Here is a 25073-nt window from a genome sequence, read left to right as displayed (position 1 = left end):
GGCCAAAGGGAGCATTCTTAGTTCTGTACATCTTTCTCTAATCTAAGGCAGGCTCTCTGTGCCCAGTCCTCAGAGGTGGGACTACCCTAAGATTTCTGTCCTTGGTGCCTCTTAGAGTCTAGAGTGCATGCAGACTCCTGCCATCCTCCCCCCCCCATCCCACCCCCAGAGCAATTGATCTCTGCCTTGTATTAATGGAGGATCTTGAGCAAGCAGGTTTCATTGTCTTTCTGCAGTAGCCACAGACCATGGCCTTGTATCAGTTTAGAGTCTGTGCTGAAAGTGGGTTTCCTACTCTTTACTAGCAAAAGCCAGTCCCACCTGCAGGATCTGGAGCATGGTTGATTGTCTTCAAGTTCTCCTTCTCTTCTTAAACGTAGACAGGCCCTACGTTGGTCTCTTGTGGCTTTCCATGAAGTAGTGGGGGATCACTTAAGCCCAATTTTATTTGATTTGTTTGACTTTTCTTGACAATATTCAAGCAGAGGGGTGCCTGGGTGGCTCAGGCGGTTAAGGGTCAGACTCTTGATTTTGGCTCAGGTCATGATCTCACTGTGGGATTGAGCCCTGTGTCAGGCACATGCCCATAGCATGGATCCTGTTTGGGATTATCTCTCTGCCCCTCCCCCCAAAATAATAAACTTTATTAAAAAAATATTCAAGCAGAGAAAAGTTGGGAGACTACTAAAATTAATATCTGTATAACCATACCTTGTACATGTCCTGGGCTTTGGTTTCTTCCACAAGAGTGGTAAAATGAAAATTTTAAATTCTGGGGATTTACAAACGCTCCCAGGGCAGAAGTAGCTTTCATATCTTCATTTCTCTTAGAGTCCCATTTCCCCTTCATTGTTGACCTAGTAATTCCTTATTATCTTGTTGCCCTTCATTGCTTTTAAGAGGATGCTCTTTATATTTCAGTCTAACATTTTTCATTGTTTTGAAGAAGGATTGCTTTGAATAATCAAGAACTTGTGATGCTCTTCCATAGTATTTTGTATATTTCTGTTATATTTATATTATTTTGCAGTCATATGTATGTATTTTTATTAACATTCACTCCCTGTACCCCTTAAGTATGAGTTCAGGAGATTTTAGTATATCTCAAAAATATAGCACCCCGGGGCGCCTGGGTGGCTCAGTTGGTCAAGCGTCTGACTTCAGCTCAGGTCATGACCTCGCAGTTCATGGGTTCAAGTCCCACATCAGGCTCTATGCTCAGAGCCCGGAGCCTGCTTCATATCCTGTGTCTCCCCCTCTCTGCCCCTTCCCTGTTTGTGCTCTGTCTCTCTAAAAAAATAAACATTAAAAAAACCTTTTTTTTTTTAATTAGAAAAGAATATAGCACCCCACCTGGTACATTGAAAGAATTCAGTAACTTTTATGAGTTGAACTGGAACTAGGAATATTTTTAAAGGTAGTAACTGGAAATTAACTGGAAACAGGTTAGAGTTCTGGATGCTGGGCCAAAGAATTTAGACTTTTCTTTTTAAGGTACAAGAAGAAAACAGTTTAGTTGGAAATAGTACGTTACTAGTAGAATGAAATACAAAAGAAGGTATGTGGATTAATGTTGAGTTTGCTTTAGACAGATCTTAGTGTGGTATTTTTAGAGACTAATGTTGTTGGTTCACCCAGAGTAGCCTTGATATCCAAGTAAGTCTTACTGGAAAACACTGTAAAATTCAATTCTAATTTGTTTGTATTCCAGTATAAGCTGTGAGGTAATTTTTCAGTTGCATTTAACATATGATTATGAGATCTTGGTGATAACGTCAGGCAGAGAATTACAGAATTTTGCATGTCAGTTGGTGACATGGAATTCTTTTACGCTTTTTACTAAATAAGAGAAGGTGTAAGGAATTATTATTTTTGTCACAGAATACATTTGAATGTACTGTGTATAGGTAGAAAGATATTTTAAAATGTTCAGCAGGTCACTGGAAAACATGAACTTGTTTTAAAGAGCTCCTCAGAGTTTCTTAGGAAACCCAGCAGAATGAAATCATCTACCAAAAAATAGTAAATTTTTCTAGTAGCTAACAAGTCACAGGTTTGGGAGATGAACAGACTATAAATTGTGGAGTTGGTGTGAACACCTGTATTCCACTCCTGTTGCTTATGTCAGTCATTGTTAAAATGCCTCAAGGTGAGGGAACACTTAATAGGGTAAAATCACAACTAATTAGGTAAACTAGCAGTTAAATATCTGCTTCAGAGAATCTTCACCTAAGAGACCTCATTTTCAAAGTTGAGAAGTTCAGTAAAGTAAAACTCAAATTGATCGAAAGATTTTTGTGGCCTATTATTCCTTTCTGCTTTCAAACCAAGTCCGGAGAATGGAAGAGCAGCCCTTTGCCACTAGCAGTGCTTCAGCTTACTAGTCAAATATGTTGATAAGGAACATGAACACATAATTTGGGTAGACCCATGATGCCTAGGACTTGCATGGGAGTTAAAGAGAATAAAAATTGTATTGTGAAGTTTCATAGCAGTGATGAGTGCTATATCCAACTTGAGTGGGAAGATACTGCAGATAGTTACATATCCCTTCTGCTCAAACTGATGGTCCACTATCCTGTCTGACTTCACTTATAAAACAGGAGTTCAAGGATGAAATTATCAAAAATTATAGCGTGTTAGTTAGCATCAGACTTGCAGGGTCCTATACTTGTGCATAGGTGTCGCACACCTTGGTGATGTTTGTTTTATTACCAAACAGAAAGAGAGCTTACTCTGGGATAAAATCTAAAGAAATTTAGATTTAAAGACAGAATGGTGTTAGAAAAACCTAAAAGACTATTAATTTGACCATTGAGGAAAGATTGTACACGTGAACTTTTTTGTGCTATACTCTAAGTCTTGGTTAAAGTATTAAGCTTCAAATACCTTTATCTAATAGTCTGTTCTTGCTCCCACCTTTCTTTTATAGCACTTACAACAATTTAAGTTATATGGTCATTTATGTGGTTTGTTTTCTACCTGTCTACAATATCTTCTTAGTCACTTTCTCTGTGTTCACATTCAGTGTTATCCTCTCACCTCATACCTTTGTTAGTGTTATTAATTAATGTGCCCACCACACACTAAGCATCTAGGCTTGAAAAGATGCCTCCATAATACTTTGTGGTCTGGTAGAAGTCTTCCAAGGACCTGCACATTTTATTTTTTCTACAATTTTTGTGCTTTTGACCTATAAATTATGCAACCAAGTTATGTAAGTTTTCTGGTAACACCTACATTGTCACAATTCAATCAATTTATGTAGAGGAGTTGCCAAAAATAGTTTTATGCAGTATAAATTATATATCTCAGAGGACTCTGCCTCTTTGCCTTCTCCCAAGAGGTTTGTTTTGAGCATATTTCCTACTAGGTTAGTTTCATTCTGCAGGTAAATCTGCAAGTAAGAATTGGTATAAATACAAAGTAAACTATAAGGTATGATTAAGAAGCATAATTGTTGTTAAAGAACCATCTGCAGGCCTGTATCTCTTAAAAAAACATTTTTGTTGCTCTGTATAAATAAAGTCCCTTTTTAGTATTTTTAAGCCTTCTTAATAAAATGATAAATCTGGTACTTGTTAAATCATTTATGGACTTTTGAATGTCAGAATTAAACCACTTACTACTTATGTAGTAAGTGCCTTTAAATGTCAAATTCATAAACCTTTTTAATAAAAGAAATTGTGTAGATATAATGTAAATGGTTTATAAAAAAGCTGAAGCTAGAAAAGATTTATGTTAGGTGACTTTATGCCTAATCACCTAAACCAGGCCACTTTTAAGAGACAAGCCAAGGACTATTAATAATTGTCTTGGGATAATGAGCACAAATTAGGACTTTTCTGGCCATACCAAGCAAACCAGGAAATATGGTCATCCTACTTAAAAGGAGTCTTTTGTCACACTCTTCATTCCCAGTCTCTTTCCAGAGTCATTGACTTTCAACTTTGTAGCTGTTCAAGGATTTATCTTCATATTTCTAAATAATGTGTTTATACTATTTCATGTTTTTTCAGTATTATATGTATTTTTCTTATTCACCCTTGTCTTCCTTCCTCTGTTCCACAGCATGTTTGTAGCAAAATTATTGATTTGGTAGCTTGTTTACATTATTATAACTATGTAAATGTTAAGGTTCACTTTGCCAAGCACCCCCTTTTTGAACAATAACTCTGTTTTCCTAACAGAAAACGAATTTGCCATTTGTTCTTTGTACTCAGCATTTTTTCCCAATTTTTTTTAAGTTAGGTATTTATTGGGGGGTGGGGAAAGGGAAAGGGGGAGAGAGAACCCCAAGCACAGTCAGTGGTGTCAGCCCAGCTCATCTCAGGAGCTATGAAGATGACCTGAGCCAAAATCAAGAGTTGGATACATAACTGACTGAGCCCTCCAGGTGCCCCTCCCAGTTTTATAATGGTCTCTGACATATTCCAGAATAGTTTCCATATGATTCCCCCCACTCCCCATCCTCCTTAGAATGTTGCTTTCATTATCTGGATCCTGCTCCAGTCTGGATTAGCTGTTCTCTGTGCTTCCTGTATACCTTTGGAACTATTTCCTGTGTTCTGTGTCTAGAGTTTACTTAGTTAGGTTTCCTGGGTCCCATGTCTGTTTCTCTCATTCTTTACACTCTGATTTTTCTAGGACAGGTTCTTCAATTAGCTTCCTTTGATTTTTTTTTTTTTTTTTTTAATTTTGTTTTAAAGATCTTGAATGTCTGAAAATGTCCTATTCTCCACTTTACGCTTAGTTTCTAGATTGGAACTCAAGGCTAAACATTTTTCTTAGTACTACAGGCAATTGCTTCATTGTCGTAGAGTTTTTAAAATTGTAATTAAGCCAGTAGGGGGTCTTCCCTTCATTTCTCATGTTTTGAAATTTCAAGATGATAAGTTGTGATTAGTGTTGATCTTTTTTTCTTTGATCCTGCTGGGTACTCTAGAGCCCTTTCAATGTGGAGATTTATATCTTTCAATTATAGAAAGGTTCTTAATTTCTTTGGTAATTTTTCTTCTGTCTTTTCACCATGGCTAACATCAGATGATAATTTGCGTAGCTAATTCTTCTAATTTAAAGTTGTATTTTCTACTTCTGGGAGGATTTCTCAATTTATTCTTAATAGTTATATCAAATTTAGTTTTAATGTATCATATTTTTAAAAAGCATATCCCAGTTTGAATGGGACACACAAGTTTTTTTATTATATTTTGATTGCTTTCTTAAGCATTCTGTTTTTTAATCTTTTGATCCCTTTGAGAATAGTAGTTATCTCCTTAAATTTTCTTTAAGTTCCACTTTTTGTTTTTTACTCTGGTCTTTCTTTCATATTAGAGGATTTCCTTGGATGCTTAGTGATCTTATTGTTTGTCTGTTTGAAGGAAGCACTTTAAAAGAGCTGATTAGAGAGGCCCCTCGGTGGCTCCAACTCTTCATTTTAGCTCAGATCATGATTTCAGAATTGTGAGATAGAGCCCCATATTGGGCTCTGTGCTGGGCGTGGAGCCTGTCTAAGATTCTTTCTCTCTCTTTACTTCTGCCATGCCCTTGCTCAAAAAAAAAAAAAAAAAAAAAAAACTGATTAGAAACTCTTGGTGACTAGTGGACTTTGCTGTGGAGAAGGATGTTCATGTGGCAAACTAGCTTTGTAATCTGGAGCAGTCCAAATGTCAGTGTCCAAAAAATCTTAATCTCTGGTGTTTTGTTTGGTGATCGAACAGTAAAATCCCTTAATTTTATGGTAATATTGTAGAAATAGGACCAGGAAAAAGTTTTCAGGTCTCAATATTGAGCATATAGATTTTGTTTTCTTTATTTATTTTTTTTTTTACACTTAACCCCTGTAGAGATCATTGTATGCTTAGGTGAGGTAGATTGCCTGTGAAATCCTTATTCACAAGAATTCTCATTCCTCCTTGGGGCAAGAATGAAGCTGGGGAAGAATTTGGGGTTTTACTGTTTCGGGTACAGATTTTAATAAAGCTCACTTTCAACCCTATGCATCTTTTTTTTTTGGTACGTTTAGGTCTTGGTTCTTTTTAGTTTGCTAAGGCCAAATGCTTTGCGTTTAGTTTCTACCTCTTTCTAAGTGCCTAGGGTATAGTTTTATCTTCTCTGTTTAATTATTGTACCTCTCCTCCTTTAGATTTTTCCAAATACGCATTGAAATCTCCTGCTTTTTGTGGCCCTCTTTCCTGTCCTTTTTTCATGATTAAAACTTTTGGATTCATTTATTGTCTTACAAGAGTTTTGGAAAGAGGAGCAAATAGATGCCTAAGGATAACCTGTCATTTAAGAAAATTTTTTTGTAATGATTTATTTCTGAGAGAGAGACAGACCATGTGAGCAAGGGAGGGTCAGAGAGAGAGAGAGAGAGAATCTGAAACAGGCTCCAGGCTCCTAGCTGGCTGTCAGCACAGAGCCCAACGCGGAGTTCAAACCCACGAACCTCAGGATCATGACCTGAGCTGAAGTCGGACGCTTAACTGACTGAGCCACCCAGGCGCCCCAGCCTGTCATTTTTTTTAAATAGTTATGTATTTTTGAGAGAGAGTCAGAGCTCAGATGGGAGAGTGGCAGAGAGAGGGAGACACAGAATATGAAGCATGCTCCAGAATCATGATCTGAGCCAAAATCAGACCCTTACCCTGCTGAGCCACCCACACGCACCTAGGATAACCAGTCATGTTTTAATGGAAAGTTCAAAACTGACCTTTTTTGATAAGCTTTCTTTGGTCTAATCATGTATCAGTATAACTTTTACTGTGGTTTCTCATTAGCTAGAAATTCTTAGTGGAATAATTTTAATTGATCATGTGTTTTGTGTTTGTGTTTTCATGTCTGTTGTGTATTTCCTACTGCATAATAGACCATACATTTTGATGTTTTTTCCACTCTTGATCTTTTCTGTTACTGCCTCATACCATGTTTTTAAAGTAAATATGATCAACAAAGGAAATTCTTTTGTAGTAACTTAAGGTAAAAAGTTGTGTTTAATCCAAGGTAGGTAAGTTAAATGAGGTTACATGCCAAACGTAAATTAGGTATTTTTACTTTAAATGTTTAAATTTGAATGTTTTGGTAAAGCAAATACTTTAAATACAAGCAGCATGTCAGGTTAGTGGAGTGTGTCTGTTTGTGATTGCTTTAATTTCAATCCATTCCCAGCACAATAAGGGAGTTTTTGACATTGAAGTGGGGGAGAAGTTGAGATTATCATGATTTCTTTTTATTTGCCACTTTCATTTTCCCTTCTTTCTGCTCTCAAGACTTGTGGTTTCTTAGTTATCCAGTGGCCTCATTTCTAAACGAGTATTTAGATTTCTAAATCATTTCCCCAGAAAAAAATTAAAGTTTTTTAATTTATAAAATAATGTGAGGGGTGTCTAGGTGGCTCAGTTAAAAGTCCAACTTTGGATCAGGTCATGTTCTCACAGTTCATGGGTTTGAGCCCCACATCAGTCTTTATACTGACAGCTCAGTCTAGAGCCTGCTTCACATTTTATGTCTCCTTCTCTCTCCACCCTCCCCTGCACGTGTGTGTGCTCTCTCTTTCTCTCTCTCTCTCAAACATTAAAAAAAATGTGTATAAAATAATGTCTTTATAGCAGTACTGCCTGTAATAGCCTAGAACTGGAACCAATTCAGTGTCCATCCACAGTGGATTAGGCACTGTGTGAATATATGTATAAATATATGTATTCACACATAATTTATATATAGTAAAATACTATACGATCCAATTAAAGTGAACTCATTACATGGGGCACCTGGGTGGTTTAGTCGGTTAAGCGTCCGACTTTTGCTTAGGTCATGATCTCGCGGTTCGTGGGTTAGAGCCCCGCCTCGGGCTCTGTGCTGACTGCCACCTCAGAGCCTGGAGCCTCTTTCAGAGTCTGTTTCTCCCTCTCTTTCTGACCCTCCCCTGCTCATGCTGTCTCTCTCACTCCCCCCTAAAAATAAATAAAAAATATTTAAAAAAAAATAAATTGAACTTATTACAACAGCCATATGCAACAACACAAATGAATCACAAATAGTGTTGAGCAAATAAAACCAGACATGGAAGAGTACATGTATGTGTCTATTTATATACACACAGGTGTCCACTTCTGTCCAAAAGTAGAGCATTTCTGTAAAACCGTTTGTAAGCTGAAATTCGTGTAAAGTGAAGAAGCAAATACCATTAGTTTATGTGAGAAAACTATTGAATGTTCCCAGCCCAAAAAATAACCTCTTGTCAGACTTTTCTGTCACCTTGGGCCACATCTTGTTAATGGTTGCACAAAATACATTAAGAGAAGGCACAGAAACTCATAGACACAGTTTAAATTTATGGTAACTTGATGCCAAGATGATGAATGTAGTTTCTGGGAAAGGAGGTTGGTGTTGTCACTTGCTACTCAGTACACACTGCCTCTATAATGGCTTGCTACAAAACAAACACTGAATGCTGTTCTTTCACTTTTTGCCTTTTTTTGTTTCTTTGTTTTTTGTTTTTGAGAGAGACAGTTTGCCTTGTGTGCATGCACACAGAGGAGATGGAGAGAATTCCAACCAGGCTCCATATCCAGTACGGAGCCAAGTGCAGGGTTCAGTCTCAGGACTCTGAGATCATGACCTGAGCCAAAATCAAGAGTCAGATGCTTAAGCAACTGAGCCACCCAGGCACCCCATCACCTTCTCTTTATAAAAGCAAAAAATTCTCTTTGGATTTCTTCCGGTTAGCGAAAACAAGCAAAGTGGCATAACATGGATTTTTAAAAAGTGGGAGATAACCCACATAGGTAAAAGGTCATACATAGCTATTGTGACTGTTGGTGTAGGTTAAGGAATATTTAGTGAAGAAAACTTAGAAATTATTCTCAACTTTTGAAAAACCTTACAAATTTGTGTAGGATTCTATAGAGAGACCATATTGAGTAAGGAAAAGAGCCCAGGCTTTGGCAACAACCTGAGTTCCTCATCCCACTTTTATCAGTTTGCTTCATTTTATGGGCAGTAGAAAGCCTTCAACGGACCTCAGACTCCTGCTATAGAAGAGGAGTTTTGATAGTCTCATAATTCACCATGCCTGATATAGTTAATTTGCTTGGTTCTTGATTATGCCTGGGTGGCTCAATGAGTTAAGCATTTGACTCTTGATTTTGGCTCAGGTCATAATCTCAAGGTCATAAGATCAAGCTCCCTGTCAGGCTCAGGGTGGAGCCTGCTTGGGATTCCTCTCTCCCTCTCCCTTTATCCCTCACCTCACCCAACTCCAAAGAATGAAAGAAAGAACCTAAAGTATGCATGATTTTCCAAAGGCAATTAATCAAAATTTGCATTTCATAGGAAACTTCAAGAATGGAGTCTAAACCTTCAAGGATTCCAAGAAGAATTTCTGTTCAACCATCCAGCTCTTTAAGTGCTAGGATGATGTCTGGAAGCAGAGGAAATAGTTTAAATGATACCTATCATTCAAGAGACTCTTCATTTAGACTGGATTCTGAATATCAGGTAACATCTTAACTTGGAATATATGTATAGTCTCTTTTTCAAAATCCCTGGGGCCATGTGTTTTTTAGATTTTAGAAAAGTGTGATTTTATTTTTTTATTTTTTTTATTTTTTAAATGTTTTTTATTTATTTCTGAGAGAGAGAGGGAGACACAGAATATGAAGCAGGCTCCAGGATCTGAGCTACCTGTCAGCACAGAGCCTGTTGTGGGGCTTGAACCCAGGAATCGTGAGATCATGATCTGAGCCGAAGTCGGACGCTTAACCAATTGAGCCACCCAGGCGCCCCTAGAAAAGTATAATTTTAAGATCTTCAGGTGGATCTGAGGCTTCCTGTAATAAAACCTACTAATATATCTGCAGGAAAATGAATGACTGTTTACACCAAGTATTAAAAACTTCAAACTTTGTGGACTTCAAAATTATCAACAAGGCATTGTGGGCTGGTGCACCTGGATGGCTCAATCATTTGAATATCTGTCTCTTGATTTTGGCTCAGGTCATGGAGTCAAGTCCTGGGTTGGGCCTCGTGCCCAATTTAAGTATAAATTTAACTATTTTGTGTGGGTGACTTGGTCAGAGGACCAAAAACTACATCCTTTCTTTAACAATGAGTTCATCTGACTTTTCTGTGCACGTACACAAAGCAGTGGTGAAATAATTGTTATGTGTTTTTATTTTACAGGATGGCTTGTAAATATTTTGTTTTTATTGGTGGGAAATTTATTAAGTTAACAGACCACCTTTTAAATGACCTTTGGGCTTTTATTTTTATGGTTGGTTTGGAGTTTGCAGATTCATAATCTACATCAGTCTGCATAAGCTGCTCTTATGCAGTTAATTTTCCTTTGGATTGACAGCAGAGTTTTCAAAAGCCTTAGTGATATAGACAATAGTTGTAGTATAAAACAGTATAAATTTCATAAGGCAGGCTTTCTAGGTATAATGCAATTCATATGGCTCATCTTTCAAAGTTAAATTTATTGCATTTTTAGTTGAACAGCTAATGAAATTATAGGTGATGTGCAAAAGTCTTTTGGGGCAACTTGAATAAAAGAATTCTTTAGTGAAATTTTCTGTTTAAGTTATTTATAAATAATGTATATCATGTGATGTACTATATGACAGTCTCATTTTAAAATATTTCTACACAGTAATAAGCATTTTATAAAATATTCAGAGAAAGACAAGTAAAATGTTTCTCTAAAGTGCCTAAATCTGCTATATATTTTCTCATTCCTCACTTTTTATGAACTATTTACTTACTCTCATTTTATTTTGTTTGTTGTTAAAGTTTATTTTTTGAGAGAGCAGGAGTGAGGGAGGGGCAGAGAGAGAATCCCAAGCATGCTCTACAGTGTTAGCATAGAGCCTGATGCAGGGCCCAAACCTAAGAACCCAAGATCAGGAATTGAGTTGAAATCAGTGCTTCAGCAACTGAGCCACCCAGGCAACCCCCCCTCCCCCCGCATTTTATCTTTTAATGTTTTGTTTATTTTGGGAGAGAGAGAGCATCATCCATAAGCCCTGGAGGGAGAGAGAGAATCCCAAGCAGGTTCCACATTGTCATTGTAGAGCCCCATGCAGGGCTTGATTTCAGAAACTATAAGATCGTGACTGAGGGGCACCTGAGTGGCTCAGTCGATTAAGCATCTGAATTCAGCTCAGGTCATGATCTCACAGTTTGTGGGTTCGAGCCTTTTGTCGGGCTCTGTGCTGACAGCTCAGAGCCTGGAGCTTGCTTCAGATTCTGTCTCCCTCTCTGTCCCTCCCTCCCTCATGTTGTGTTTCTCTCTGTCTAAATAATTCTGAAAATAATAAACATTTAAAAAAAATTTTTTTTAAAAAGATCATGACCTGAGCCAAAATCAAGTCAGACACTGAACCAACTGAGCTAATCAGGCACCCCAGCTTAGTCTCATTTTAAATGTTGGTTGATAATAAATATTTTTATTCTGTTGCTAGACAAAAGGACACTTGCCCAGAGGTACAGAATCCTATATTTTCGTTCTATATAAAGTTCTGAGTTAAATGATTGTGACTTATTCAGAGCACAGATTTGGTTTTTTTCCAATTTTTCATATAGCTTGTTAGTAAGAAATACAGACTCTGAAACCAGACTGTATTGCCTGAATTGGAGTCCTGTTCCATTACTTGGTAGCTGTGTCAACTTAGGCAAGGTACTTTACATCTTTCTTATTTTCCATTTCAGTCTGTTGGATTATTAGTGTTAGATGAATTATTACACTGAATGAGAATAGTGCCTGCCATATGATAAACCGTGTTAGCTGCTACATTTGTTTTCATTATAATTGTTATAGCTAATTAAGTGATAAAAGTCTTAACAGTATTTAGAAAATTTATTGACATCCACTTTCAAACATATTTACAAGACTATTCCTTCCAGCTTTTTCTTTTTCTTAATGTCCTAGACTACACTAAATAGTATCCAATTTTTTCTAATGGATTATAGGAACATTTCTAGTCTTAAATCAACTACTCCTAGCCTGCTTTGCTCTTTAGTTTTGATTTAGGAACTGAAAATTCTGTTCTTGTGTAAATTATTTTATATTTGGGTTTCTTCTGTAAAATGATGGCAGTAGTAGCTTCTCATAAGATTAATTGAAAGAAAGAACACATTAAAGCACTTATAACAACTGTGGCTGGAACTTAGGGTTCAAATGTTTCCATTTATAATGATCATGATTGCTACTGTATTCATTATCTCCTAGCTTTATATTGGTTTAAGTAGATAATATCCTTAAGGTAATATGTTATGAGAATATTTAAATTACATATTATATATTTAGTTTTATATAATCTTAATACTACTCAACAAAATGTATATTTACATTCCCTTTAAATATCAAAGGGAATATATTTAAAAATCACTTATTTCTCACACCTGTTTGCAACCTAGTGCTCTCCTTGTCTCAGACTCTTAGTAAAGCTGAAGCTTCAGAAAGGTAGATAGGTATGACAGATCAATTTCAGTTATGTTAAGGATTAAATAATAGGGAAGCACCTTATATTTCTATAGTACTTAACATTGCATAAGGATCTGAAATCTAGAAAGAGAAGTGGTTTCCCCCAGTCATATAATTAGGATATAGTGTATCTAAGAATCTAAGACTTAGGGATAGTATTGTTTCTTTGGGAAAATACAGATTCTAAGTTCTGAACAATTGATTTTCTGAAAATCTTTTGGTTCTCAGCCGTTTGTAATCTGGGCTTCCTCTGTTATTAATCTTGCTGAAATTTTTGTTACTTGAAGTTTTTGTTAACAATTTGAATCATTGAAAACTATGATCATCTTATCTCTTTGTTAACAATAAGTAGAAATTTAAATATTTTTCAGAAGAAAATACAATTTCTATAATTCATATTGTAAAAAGTAAGAACTTGGGAGCATTTTGTCAATATGTAATGATTATTTCACATGTATTTCTTTATTATTCTATTTTTTTTTTTTTTTGAGAAAGAAAGCAGGCATGTGAGCAGGAGGGGGCAAAGAGAGATGGGGAGAGAGAATCCCAAGCAAGCTTCATGCTGTCAGTGAGGAGCCCAACATAGGGCTCTATCCCACAAACCATGAGATTATGACCTGAGCTGAAACCAAGAGTCCAATGCTTAACCAACTCACCTACCCAGGAGCCCCAGTTTTACCTATATTCCTATAACTCAATGTAAGCAACTATAATCCCACTATACTTTCTCTGTTTTGCTTTGAGATTACTTTTATTTTTTCAGTTTTTTTATTTTTAGTTTTTAGTTTACATCCAGGTTAGTTAACATATAGTGCTATAATGATTTCAAGTAGATTCTAGTGTTTTATCCCCTATGTATAACACCCAGCTTTGAGATTACTTTTAATGTGAAATGATAAAATGAGAGGCTTTTTGTTTACATATTTTCTAGTTTGTAGATCAATTTACAGAGCCCAGTGCCATTTGCATATTTTGCATACTATGTTATCTCAAGATTTAAAAGAATCAATGGTCATTCAGTGCTTGGCAGTTTGGTTTGAAAGGGGACCCTGAGTAATACGGTGGACGATGTCCTTAGTGTTCATATTATGTTCCTCGTTTAGTCAAGTTGTTTCATGGTAAACCTCAGCTTTAGCAAAGGATAGAATGCCAAAGTACAGCTTAGTGAAAAAACCATTCCATAAAGGGACAGCAGAGTGATCTAAATATCAGTTTTCTGGTAGTCTTCATGTAAGTATTAGGGAGTTTCAAGTGCTCAGTGGACTCCAAATCTTTTTTTGTATTATGTAAGATTTCTTATCTGGATTTATCATAAAGTTGGGTATGAATGAATTCATAAATATTAAAATTATCTTTTTTTATGAAAATTGAAAAGACTGCTCATTCTGAATACAAGCTGGAATTCCACATTAGAGTCGTAATGTATACTCTTAACACATGAATATTTAGAAGAGGTCAAAGTTCCAAGTTCTTATGGCTAAGATAATTTTGGTCTGGAAAATTTTCAAAGCAGGAATTAGCAGTCCTCCCAGTCACAACACTGGTGCATGGAAATAAGAAGCCAAGAAGAGCATTTCATTCTGAACTGGGTTCTGTTACAGTGTGCTACATGATAAAGCATTGTCCAGTGGATGACGTTGGTTGTATTTGCAGCAATTGTTAAGGTTCTTTTTTCAAGAATAACTTTATTGAGATGTAGGTCACATAGCCTATGACTCACCCATTTAAAGTATACGGTTTGGTCGTTTTTATTTATTTTTATTTTTTTCCTAATGTTTATTTTTATTTTTGAGAGAGGAGACAGAGTATAAGTGGGGGAGGAGTACAGAGGGAGACACAGAATCTAAAGTATTCTGAATACAAGCTGGAATGTAAGATTTCACATTAGTGAAATCCAGGCTCTGAGCTGTCAGTACAGAGTTGGATGTGGGGCTCAAACCCACAAACCGTGAGGTCATCACCAGACCCCAAGTTGGATGCTTAATCAACTGAGCCACCCAGGCACCCCTACAATTTGGTGTTTTTTAGTATATTTGCAGAGTTGTGCAAATCATCACCACAGTCAATTGTAGAACATTTTTATCTCCTCAAGGTAAAACCCAGATTCTTTAACTATCACTGCACTTCTCCTCTTCCTCAGCACTAAGCAACCACTGGTCTACTTTCTGTCTCTATAGATTTCCTTATTTTGGACTTTGATTTACAGGAATAGAAGCATACACTATGGTCTTTTGTACTAGCTTCTTTCACTTAGCATGATTTTAAGGTTCATCTATGTTGTGGCATATATCAGTACCTCATTCCTTTTTATGAATGAGCAATATTCCATTGAATTGGATATGCTTTTTTATGGATGGATAATATTCCGTTGTGTGGATATAGCCACATTTTGTTTATCCATTCATCCATCCACTGATGGACATTTCCATTTTCATCTTTCGGCTATTACGACTAATAGTGTCATAAATATTCATATACCATTTTTATACAGGCTTATGGTTTCTGTTACCTTGGGTATATACCTGAGAGTGGGGTTGTTCAGTCATATGGTATAACTCTGTGTTCAGTTTTTTGAGGAGCTGCCAGACTATTTTCCAAACCAGCTGGACCATTCATGTTGCTATCAGCAATTAAGTATGGGGGTTCTGATCTTGCCATATCTTTGCATACACACTTACCTTACATTTGATTCTAGCCATCCTATCATGGGTGTGAAGTGTCTTATTGCAGCTTTGATTTAGATTTCCTTGATGACTCTTGATGTTTAGCTGTGTTTTCATTTGCTAATTATAATTAGCTACTTTTATATCTTTGAAGACACATCTATTCAGATCCTTTGCTCATTTTTAAATTGGGTTATTTTTTGCTTTCTAATTGAGTTGTAAAAGTTTTTTGTTTTAAATTCCACTTTTTCATTACTGGCATATGGGAAAGCGATCAGCTTTTTTTATGTTAACCTTGTGTTCTCTAGCCTTACTGTAATCCTTTTTTTAGTTCCACAACAGATTTTTTTGTTGTTGATTCTGTAAGATTTTCCACATAGAGGGTGTCCTCTGCAAATAAGACAGGTTTATGTCTTCCTTCTCAATCTGTGCACATTCATTTCCTTTTCTTGCCTTATTGCTTTACTTAAAACTTCCAGTGCAGTGTTAGGAAAGAGTGGTGTAAAGAAGAGCCAAGTTAAGTCCAAAGTTAAAAGGATGGAAATTAAAAAGATTAAGAAATAGAGACTAAAAAGACAGTAGAAAAGATAAGTGAAACTAAGAAGTATTCTTTTTTTCTTTTTCTTTTTTTTTTTTTTTTTTTAAAGCTAGACAAAATAGCCTAACCTTTGGCTGGGCACACCAAGAGAAAAAGAGGACTCAGAATCAGAAATAAACAATACTGCAAAAATACAAAGGATCATAAGGGACTCCATGAAAAATTATAAGCCAAAAACTGCACAACCTATAGAAATAGATAAATTCTTGGTAAAATATAACCCACTAAGGCTGAATCATAAAGAAATAGAAAGTCTGAAGAGATGAATAATGAGTAAGGAAATTGAGTCAGTAATCAAAACCTCCCAACAAAAAAAGTCCAGGATCAGATCACTTGTATAAATTCTACCAAACTTCTCAAACTTTCAGAACACAGAAGACATAAGATTCCCAATTCGTTTATGGGCCAACATTACCCTAATACGAAAACCAGACACGGATGCTATAAGAAAAGAAATTTATAGGCCAGTATCCCTGATGAACACATGCAAATTCCTCCATAAAATACTAGCAAGCCAAATTCAATAATATATTAAAATCATACACCATGGTCAAGTGGGGTTTATCCCTAGAATACAAGGATTGTTCAACATCCACATATCCGTCAATATGATATTCCTTATTAACAGAATGAGGGATAAAAATCATATGAGCATCTCAATAAATGCAGGAAAAGTGTTTAACAAAATTCACCTTCCATTTATGATAAAAACTCAGCAAAATGGGTATAGAGAGAATATAGCATAGTAAAGACCATATGTGATAAGCCCATAAGAAATATCATACTCTGTGGTGAAAAGCTGAAAGCTTTTCCTCTAAGATCAAACTAGAAACTAGTTTGAGGCCTACTCTTTACCACTTTTGTTGAACATTGCATTCACAACTCTAGCCAGTGTGCAGTTAGTCAAGAAAGAAATAAAAGGCTTTTACATCAAAAGAGGACATGTAAAACTGCCTCCTTTTTCTAGATAATATAATGCTTAGAGAAACCCTAAAGACTCCACCAGAAAATTGTTAGAACTAATTTAAAAATTCAGTAGAGCTTTGGGATACAAAGTCAGTAGACAAAACTCCGTTGCATATGTATAATAGACTATTAGAGAAATTACGGAGACAGTCCTGTTTGCAACTGCACCAAAAAGTAAAATACCTAGGGGTATTAATTTAAGCAAGGGGGTGAATGTTGTATACTTGAAACTATGAGACATTGATTAATGAAAGAAGTTGGAGAAGACACGGAAAAATGGAAAGCTATACCATGCCCTTGGGTTGAAAGAATAAGTGTTAAAATGCCCATATTACCTGCGGTGCCTGGGTGGCTCGCTCAGCTGAATGTGTGACTCGATTTTTGGCTCAGGTCGTGATCTCACAGTTTGTGAGATTGAGCCCTGTGTCAGGCTGTGTGCTGACAGTGTGGAGCTTGCTTGGGATACTCTCTGCCTCCCCCGTGCTCAAAAATAAAGAAACATTGAAAAAAAAAATCCTGTATTCCCCAAGACAGTCTACAGGTTTGATGCAGTTTGTACCAAAATTCCAGTGGCATTTTTCAGAGAAATAACAGTCTTAAAATTTGGTATCTCAAAAGGCACCAATAGCTAAAGCAGTCTTGAGAAAGAAGAACAAAACTGGAGGTCTTGTGCTCCCTGATTTCAAACTAGATTACCAGCTTAATACTAATCAAAACACTCTGATAATTGGCATAAAAGGCAGTTAAATCAGTGGAGCACTATAAAGAGCCCAGAAAAAGACCCACGCATATATGGTGAATTAATTGACTACAGTGGAGCCAAGAATGTATGGTGTGGAACAGAAAGTCTCTTCAGTAAATGGTGCTGGGAAAACAGGAAAGCCATATATAAAGGAATGAAAAATAAGCCACTATCTTAACACAACAAACAACATCAACTTAAGGGATTAAAGATTTGAACATTAGATTTGAATCCATAAAACTAGAAGAAAATATAGCCAGTATACCAGGGGACTTGGTGATTTTTTGGATTTCACACCAAAAGCAAAGGCAGCCAAAACAATAGTAAACAAGCGGGACTGCAACGTACTATAAAAAGCTTCTGCATAGCAAAGGATACCATCAAAACAAAATGATAAGGCAGTCTACCAAACAGGAGAAAATATTTGCAAATGATATGCCTTATAAGGGGTTAATCTCAAATACATAAAGAAATTTTCATAAACTATGTAGCAGATTATCTGATTAAACAATGGGCAGAGAATCTGAATGGACATTTTTCCCAGAAGGACATATTAATGGCCAATAGGTACATGAACAGGTATTCAATATCACTTATTAGAGAAGACAGTGATCTATCATCTCAAGAATAGCTATCAAAAAGACAAGAATTAGCAAATGTTGGCTAGGGTATGGAGAAAAGAATCTTCATGCACTGTTGGTGGAAATTTAAATTGATGTAGTCACTATGGCAAACATTATGAAGGTTCCTCCAGAAATTAAAAATAAACAACTATCATAGGATCTGACATTTCTACTTCCATGTATTTATCTGAAAGAAAGAAAGGCATTAATTCAAAAAGATAATTACACCTGCATGTTCATAGAGTATTATTAATATTTACAATGTCCATGACATGGAAACAACCTAAGTGTCCATTGATGGATGAATGGGATTTTGTGTGTATATTTACAATGTGATATAATTCAGCCATGGAAACTAAAAATATCCTACGGTTTGCAACAGCATGGGTGGCATTATGCCAAAGTGAAATGTCAGGCAGAAACAAATCCCTAATTAGATCTCACTTATATGTGGAATCTAAAGAAAACTCTGAATTTATGGGTACAGTGAAGAAATTAGTGATTGCCATAGTCTGGGAGGTAGGGTTGGACAAAACAGGTGAAGGTGGCCAGAAGGTATAATTTTCCAGTTATAAAATAGTCCTGAGGGTATAATTGGCAGTATGGTGACTATAGTTAATAATAACCATGGGGTATATTTGAAAATTGGTGAGAGAGTAGATCTTAGAAGTTCTCAGTCACAAGGGTAGAAATTTTGTAACTATGTAGTAGTAGATGTTAACTAGAATTCCTGTATTCATCATTATGATACACACACACACAGAATCATGTGATAAATTGAAACTAATGTTATATGGCAGTTACATCTCAATATTTTTTTAAAAGAGGATATAAAAAACAGTGCTGAGAGGAGGGACATCTTTGTCTTATACCTGATGTTAGGAGGCCTTCTTGGGTTCCCCAATTCAGTTCTGAAGTAGGAGAGGGTGGGATTCCTCACACAACTTACATAATTCTTGGACACCACTGGTGTGTCCAAGAATTCAGTTCCATTCTACTGCTTATCTACTTGGAGATAGCATCAGATTCCACAGGTTAGAGGAAGTCCTGCAAGACTGTCTTCTTACTTTAGATGCTAGTCACAAGCCTCAGGCCAACCAGCTACAGATTGTAGGTTCCATCAACATCCACCTTAGCTTTTAGTTTTTAGGTTTGCTTTGGTTTGGTTTTTTTGTTTGCTTGTTTATTTTAATTTATTTATTTTGAGAGAGAGAGGGAGAGACAGAATCCCAAGCAGGCTCCATGCTGTCAGCAAAAAGCCTGATGCAGGGCTTGAACTCCTGAAATGTAAGATCATCACCTGATTTGAAATCAGGAGTTGGACACTTTAACTCACTGAGCCACCTAGGCGCCCCCCACCTTAGTTTTTTATTTGCTCGAGTGGGTCACAGAATTGAAGGAAATTATTTATGTTTACTGGCTTATTAAGGAATATGAATCAATAGCCAGGTGAAGAGATAAATAGGGTAAGGTATGGCGGAAAAAGGTGCAGAGCTTTTGTGCTCTCTGCAGGCACGCCACTCTCCTGCATCTCCACATGTTCACCAGTCCAGAAGCTCTCTGAACCAAGTTCTTTTGGGTATGGAGGCTTCAGTACATAGTCATGATTAAGTCATTTGTCATTGGTTCTTTAAATCTTCGCCCCTCTCTTCTCTCTGGAGGTTGGGGAGTAAGGTAGGACTGAAAGGATAATCCACAGAAGACATTCTTGCCTTATTCGTACAGTGTTATTAGGCTCAGGTATACAACATAATGATTCAACAGTTCTGTAGATTTTTCCATGCTTATCAAGGTAAGTGTACTTTTGATCTCCCCCCCCTTTTTTAAATTCCACATGAGTGAAGTCATATATTTGTCTTTCTCCAACTGACTTATTTCACTTAGCTTCATCCATGTTGTTAGAAATGGCAAGCTCTCAATTCTCTTTTATGGTTAATAGTCCACTGTATGTATGAATGTATAGGTGTATGTATATACATACCATGTCTTTATTGATGGACAGTTGGTTGCTTCTATATCCTAGCAATTATAAATAATGGTACAGTAAATATAGAGGTACCAGTATCTTTTTGAATTAGTTTTCATTTTCTTTGAGTAAATAAATAGTGGAATTACTGGATCAGATGGTATTTCTGGTATTAATTTTTTGAGGAATCTTTGTTCTTTTTTCCACAGTGGTTGTACCAGTTTGCATTCTAACCATCAGTGCCCTAGGGTTCCTTCTTCATATCCTCCCTAACACATGTTATTTGTGTTTTTGCTTTTAGCTGACAGGTGTGAGGTGATACCTCATTGTGGTTTTGATTTGCGTATCCTTGATGATTAGTGACATTGAGCATCTTTTAATGCACCTATTGTCCATCTGTAGGTCTCCTTTGCAGAAAGGTCTATTTAGGTCCTTTTTAAAATCAGATTGGGTTGGTTGGTTGGTTTACTGTTGGGTTTTTTTTTTTGTTGTTGTTTTTTAATGTTGGGTTGTATAAGTTCTTTATAATTTTTTGGTTATTAACCCCCTGTTGGATACATCATTTGCAAATATCCCATTTGGTATGTTGCCTTTTTGTTTTGTTGAGGTGTAGATGTGATTTTGGGGGAGCAGAGTCCAAATAGCTTATTTTGCTTTTGTTTCCTTTTCCTGAGGAGACATACCTAGAAAAATGTATCTAGAGCCAATGTCAAATTATTGCCTGTATTTTCTTCTTCGAGTTTTATGGTTTCAGGTCTCACATTTAGGTCTTTAAACAATTTATTTTTGTGTGTGATGTGACAAAGTGGGGCAGTTTCGTTATTTTGCATTTAGCTTTCCAGTTTTCCAAGCACTGTTTGTTGAAAAGACTGCCTTTTCCCCATTGTATATTGTCTCCTCTTTTGTCATAGGTCAGTTGACTTGAAAAATGGAATTTTTCCATTTTTGTGGAATATTTTTCCATTTCTTTGTGTCCTTTTCAATTTCTTTCATCATTGTTTTTATAGTTTTCATTGTACAATCTTTCACCTCTTTGGTTATCTTTATTCCTAGGTATTTTATCATTTTGGGTGTAGTTGTAAATGGGATTTTTAAAAATTTCTCTTTCTAGCTGTGTTTTTTATATTGTTTATCAGATTGATGAAGTTACCTTTTATTTCTAGTTTGCTGAGAATTTTTTTTCAGAAAGGGATGTTGGATTTTACTAAATGCTTTTTCTTCGTTGTCAGTCACTTGATTTTGTTTCCTTAGCCTGTTTCTATGATGGATTTTTTTTTTTAAATGTTTTATTTATTTCTAGGAGAGAGAGAGAGAGAGAGACAGCATAAGCAGGGGAGGGTCAGAGAAAGAGGGAGACACAGACTCTGAAATAGGCTCCAGGCTCTGAGCTGGCAGTCAGCACAGAGCCCAACGCGGGGCTTGAACCCACAACCGCGAGATCATGACCTAAGCGAAAGTCGGACGCTCAACCGACTAAGCCACCGAGGCGCCCCTGATTCTTATACTTTCTGAATTCAGTGCGTTAGTATTTTATTGAGGACTTTTGTGTCGCTTCATGAGAGATAATGGTTTGTAGTTTACTTGTTATTTGTTATGTCTTTGTTTGGTTTTGGTATTAGGGTAATTCTGCCCTTATATAATTTAGGAAGTATTTTCTCTTTTGTCATCTGCAAGAGATTGGAGAGAATTGATGTATTCTTCCTTAAATGTTTGGTGGAATCCTCTAGTAAACCCATGTGGGTCTTGTGTTCCCTGTTTTGGAAACTTACTTAGTATCCATTTAATTTATGAGTTGTAAGAGTTTTAAAATATTTTTGGTACAAGTTTCTTATTAAATATGTGATTTGCACATATGTTTTCATTAATGTTCTTTTTTTTTTTACTGCACCATCTTAAGATCAGTTGCGTTGGCAGTGTTTTTTTAGACCTTCTTAGAAATCTTGAACAAGAATTATTTCAGCAGCATTATTCATAATAGCCAAAAAGTGGAAACAACCCCAAAACTACTTTTTAAAGTATCCATTATCTGCAGGGCAGTATACTTTGGAGACAGATTCACTCCCTAATTTATTTGCCTGACCAATAGTTCCAAATTGTTAAAATAATTCAGAATGGTTAAAAAGTAAATTCAGACCAAAGTTATTTGAACAGTGTACCAAATTGGTAGGAGCCAAAAATGGTTTTGATTTTGAATTTAAGCCAGCAGAAATACTGGTCAGAACCTCTGTTTTTCCTTTCCATATATTGATATCAACAAGTACTTTTGTCTCTCAGATGACATACAGGCTGCATAGACTGCGTTGTAGAGTGCTAAGTCATGAAAATTGTTTCCTGAGCATTGAGTGTATCTTTTCCCACCAGTAGCCAGTGCCTGAAAATTGATTTTAGACTTTTTTGTTTATTTCTCAGTGTCTCTAAATTTGATGAGTTTTCATCTCTTATAATTACTCTGTTCCCATTGCTTTTATTGCAAGGACTTATTTCCTGCTATTTCAGTGACTTCATAGTTGATTTTCCTACTTCCTGTTTGTTCCATTTTTTTTCATCTTCCACAATGCTCTAAGGATCTTTCTAAGAAGTGATTGATCTGATGGTGTTTTCTCCTTCAGTAGTTACCAAAGTCCTATTTGCAGAATTGCTATTCAGTAACAGTTTGGTCCAGGCAAAACAAAAATAAGTAAAAGATTTTCTGTGAATAAAATTTATTCACTTTAAAAGTCCGTTTTATTCCGTTCTGTTGTCATGTTTGGGGAGTTTTTAAAAGTTGGGGTGAGATTAGTCGGTATTTGCTAATTTAGATTTCTTTGCTTTTCAACATGCAGTTCTTTCTAAATTTTAAATTAAAACATCTTTATTTTGGTCTTAGAATTTAGTGGCATATAGCATATGGTCCCTAATACCCAATGATGGCACATAAGATGGTTTGGTTGTAAAATATCTAATGAATTTCATCTCTGATGCTGCTCTGGTTCATTGAGGCTCTGGAGAAGACTTGGTGCAGAAGGCTTGTGAGACCAAGTTTGTATTGAGCTGAAGCTACACTGAATTTGCAAAATATTCAAGGGATGTGGGCAAGGGATGGATGAAATCCTAATCTGACCTATTCCTACTTTATTCTGTAGAGGTACCCTGAACTAATAATACATAGTTCCCTGAAAGCATGCAGTATGCTTCTTGTAATTGAAGCATAATAGAAAAGGATACTTTGAACAATTACTGTTGAAATATATTATTTAAACCTATATTTTTAAAGGGACAGACTAATCCTTTTCCTTTTTATGCCTTAAATAGAATAAACTGCTTAACCAGGTAAAGAATTACACGGCAGTGAAATAGTTTGTACGTTTTGAATGATTTTTCTGTTACAGGTTCTTATAAAAAACCTTGAGCTAAAGTTTTAATGTGTACTATGTTTAATATGTACACGTTTCCCTGTGTCTTCGCTGATGGAAAAATTCCAGATAGTAGAAGTTTTTTAAAAATACCATTTACAGAGGCGCCTGGGTGGCTCAGTCGGTTAAGCATCCGACTTGGGCTCAGGTCATGATCTCATGGTTTGTGGGTTCGAGCTCAGAGCCTGGAGCCTGCTTCAGAATCTGTCTGTCTGTCTGTCTGTCTCGCTCTCTGCCCCTCCCCCACTCGTGCTCTGTTTCTGTCTGTCTCAATAAGAAATAAACATAAAAAAAAATTTTTTTTAATGCCATTACTATTCTGAGAAAAATGCAGACTGTATTTCTGAGCATTAGATCCAGGATATGTTTTTTATTATTTAAAAAATCTTGGTTTTATAGTAGAGTTTTCATAATTCATTTATATATTAGTACTTCATATTCTGCTCATCTTTGGGGACAGGACATAAGTTTCTCAGGAGTTTGAAATATTTAACCAGGAAAACAAAATGATTGTGTAAGAATTTTGTTCCTCAGTTTTTCCTAACCCAAGTGTTTATACACAGTTACATAGAAGATTTAATCTAAATCAGATTGATTACCCAACAAAGTACAATTACAGTTTAAAGTAAAGGAACATGTGAGTAGAAAGGAATAAGACTGAAAAACCTACATAGTAGAAAAATATATGCTTGTGAGGAATGAATGGAATTGGGGATTAAATTTAATACACTAAAAGCAAACATTTTGTTGTACAGTTACAACCGTTTTGTTGTTGTTTTTTTTAACTTTACAGTCTACATCAGCATCAGCATCACCATTTCAGTCTACTTGGTATAGTGAATCTGAGATAACTCAGGGAGCACGCTCAAGATCACAAAACCAGCAACGGGATCATGATTCAAAAAGACCTAAACTTTCCTGTACAAACTGTACATCTACCTCAGCTGGGAGAAATATTGGACATGGTTTAAATACTGTATCAGGTAAGAGTTAAATTTTTGTAAGGGTTATTATATATGCATTGTGGACTAAAGCCCTTTCACCAAAACTCAGTGTTTATTAAATAAGTTCTGCATGTAAGACAGTGGGTCAGACATGTAGTGAAGATTTAAAGATCTTACCTAAAAGTTAGTGCTGAAACTAAAATTAATTTGTTTTGGATATTCTTTCAAAATTTGATACAGATTTCCTATACAAACAAGGTTAGCATATTTTGATTAATTAGAATAGCTAATCTGTTTGGTAATCAGATTGGTAAAAGTGACATGTATTTTGCTGGTTATTGTATAAGAGGTCACTTTTTTTTTTAATGGTACTAGGGAAGCCAAACTTACTGATAGATTAACATTCCCAAACCTAAGCATATCTTCTATAAATAGTGAATGTTGTGTTATATCATTATATCTAGAAAACACAGAAATTCTTTAAACAAAAACAGTTGGTGGTATTCTATTTGGAGTTCTATATATAAGGAATCTGAAAGTGATGATTCAGTTCTAGCCCTCTGTATGGCATTGAACAAGTCCCTTAACCATTCTGGGATTTACATGACTTACCCATAAAGCTCCATGCATGGTGTTTTGTACTCACAGACATATATTTATTGCACAAATTGAAAACTTCTTTTACTTGAGGGTGC

At 35.9% G+C, this 25073-nt stretch overlaps 1 protein-coding gene across 6 annotated transcripts in view; it reads left to right on the top strand.

The window, feature by feature from the left end:
- Window positions 1-25073, top strand: part of MARCHF7 (membrane associated ring-CH-type finger 7) — a 54490-nt gene that overhangs the window by 8871 nt on the left and 20546 nt on the right. For all 6 annotated transcript variants that reach the window (XR_005529373.1, XR_005529374.1, XM_039237535.1 and 3 more), the window contains exons 2-3: window positions 9334-9498; window positions 24228-24417. Coding sequence is in view for 4 of the 6 variants with exons in the window: in XM_039237535.1 (XP_039093466.1) it covers window positions 9346-9498; window positions 24228-24417 (343 nt within the window). In the remaining 2 variants the exon portion in view is untranslated. The remainder of the gene's footprint in view (window positions 1-9333; window positions 9499-24227; window positions 24418-25073) is intronic.

Source organism: Hyaena hyaena, unplaced genomic scaffold, assembly GCF_003009895.1.
Source record: "Hyaena hyaena isolate Hyena2069 unplaced genomic scaffold, ASM300989v1 scaffold_126, whole genome shotgun sequence".
Taxonomy (NCBI): domain Eukaryota; kingdom Metazoa; phylum Chordata; class Mammalia; order Carnivora; family Hyaenidae; genus Hyaena; species Hyaena hyaena.
This window is presented reverse-complemented; position numbering and strand designations above follow the sequence as displayed.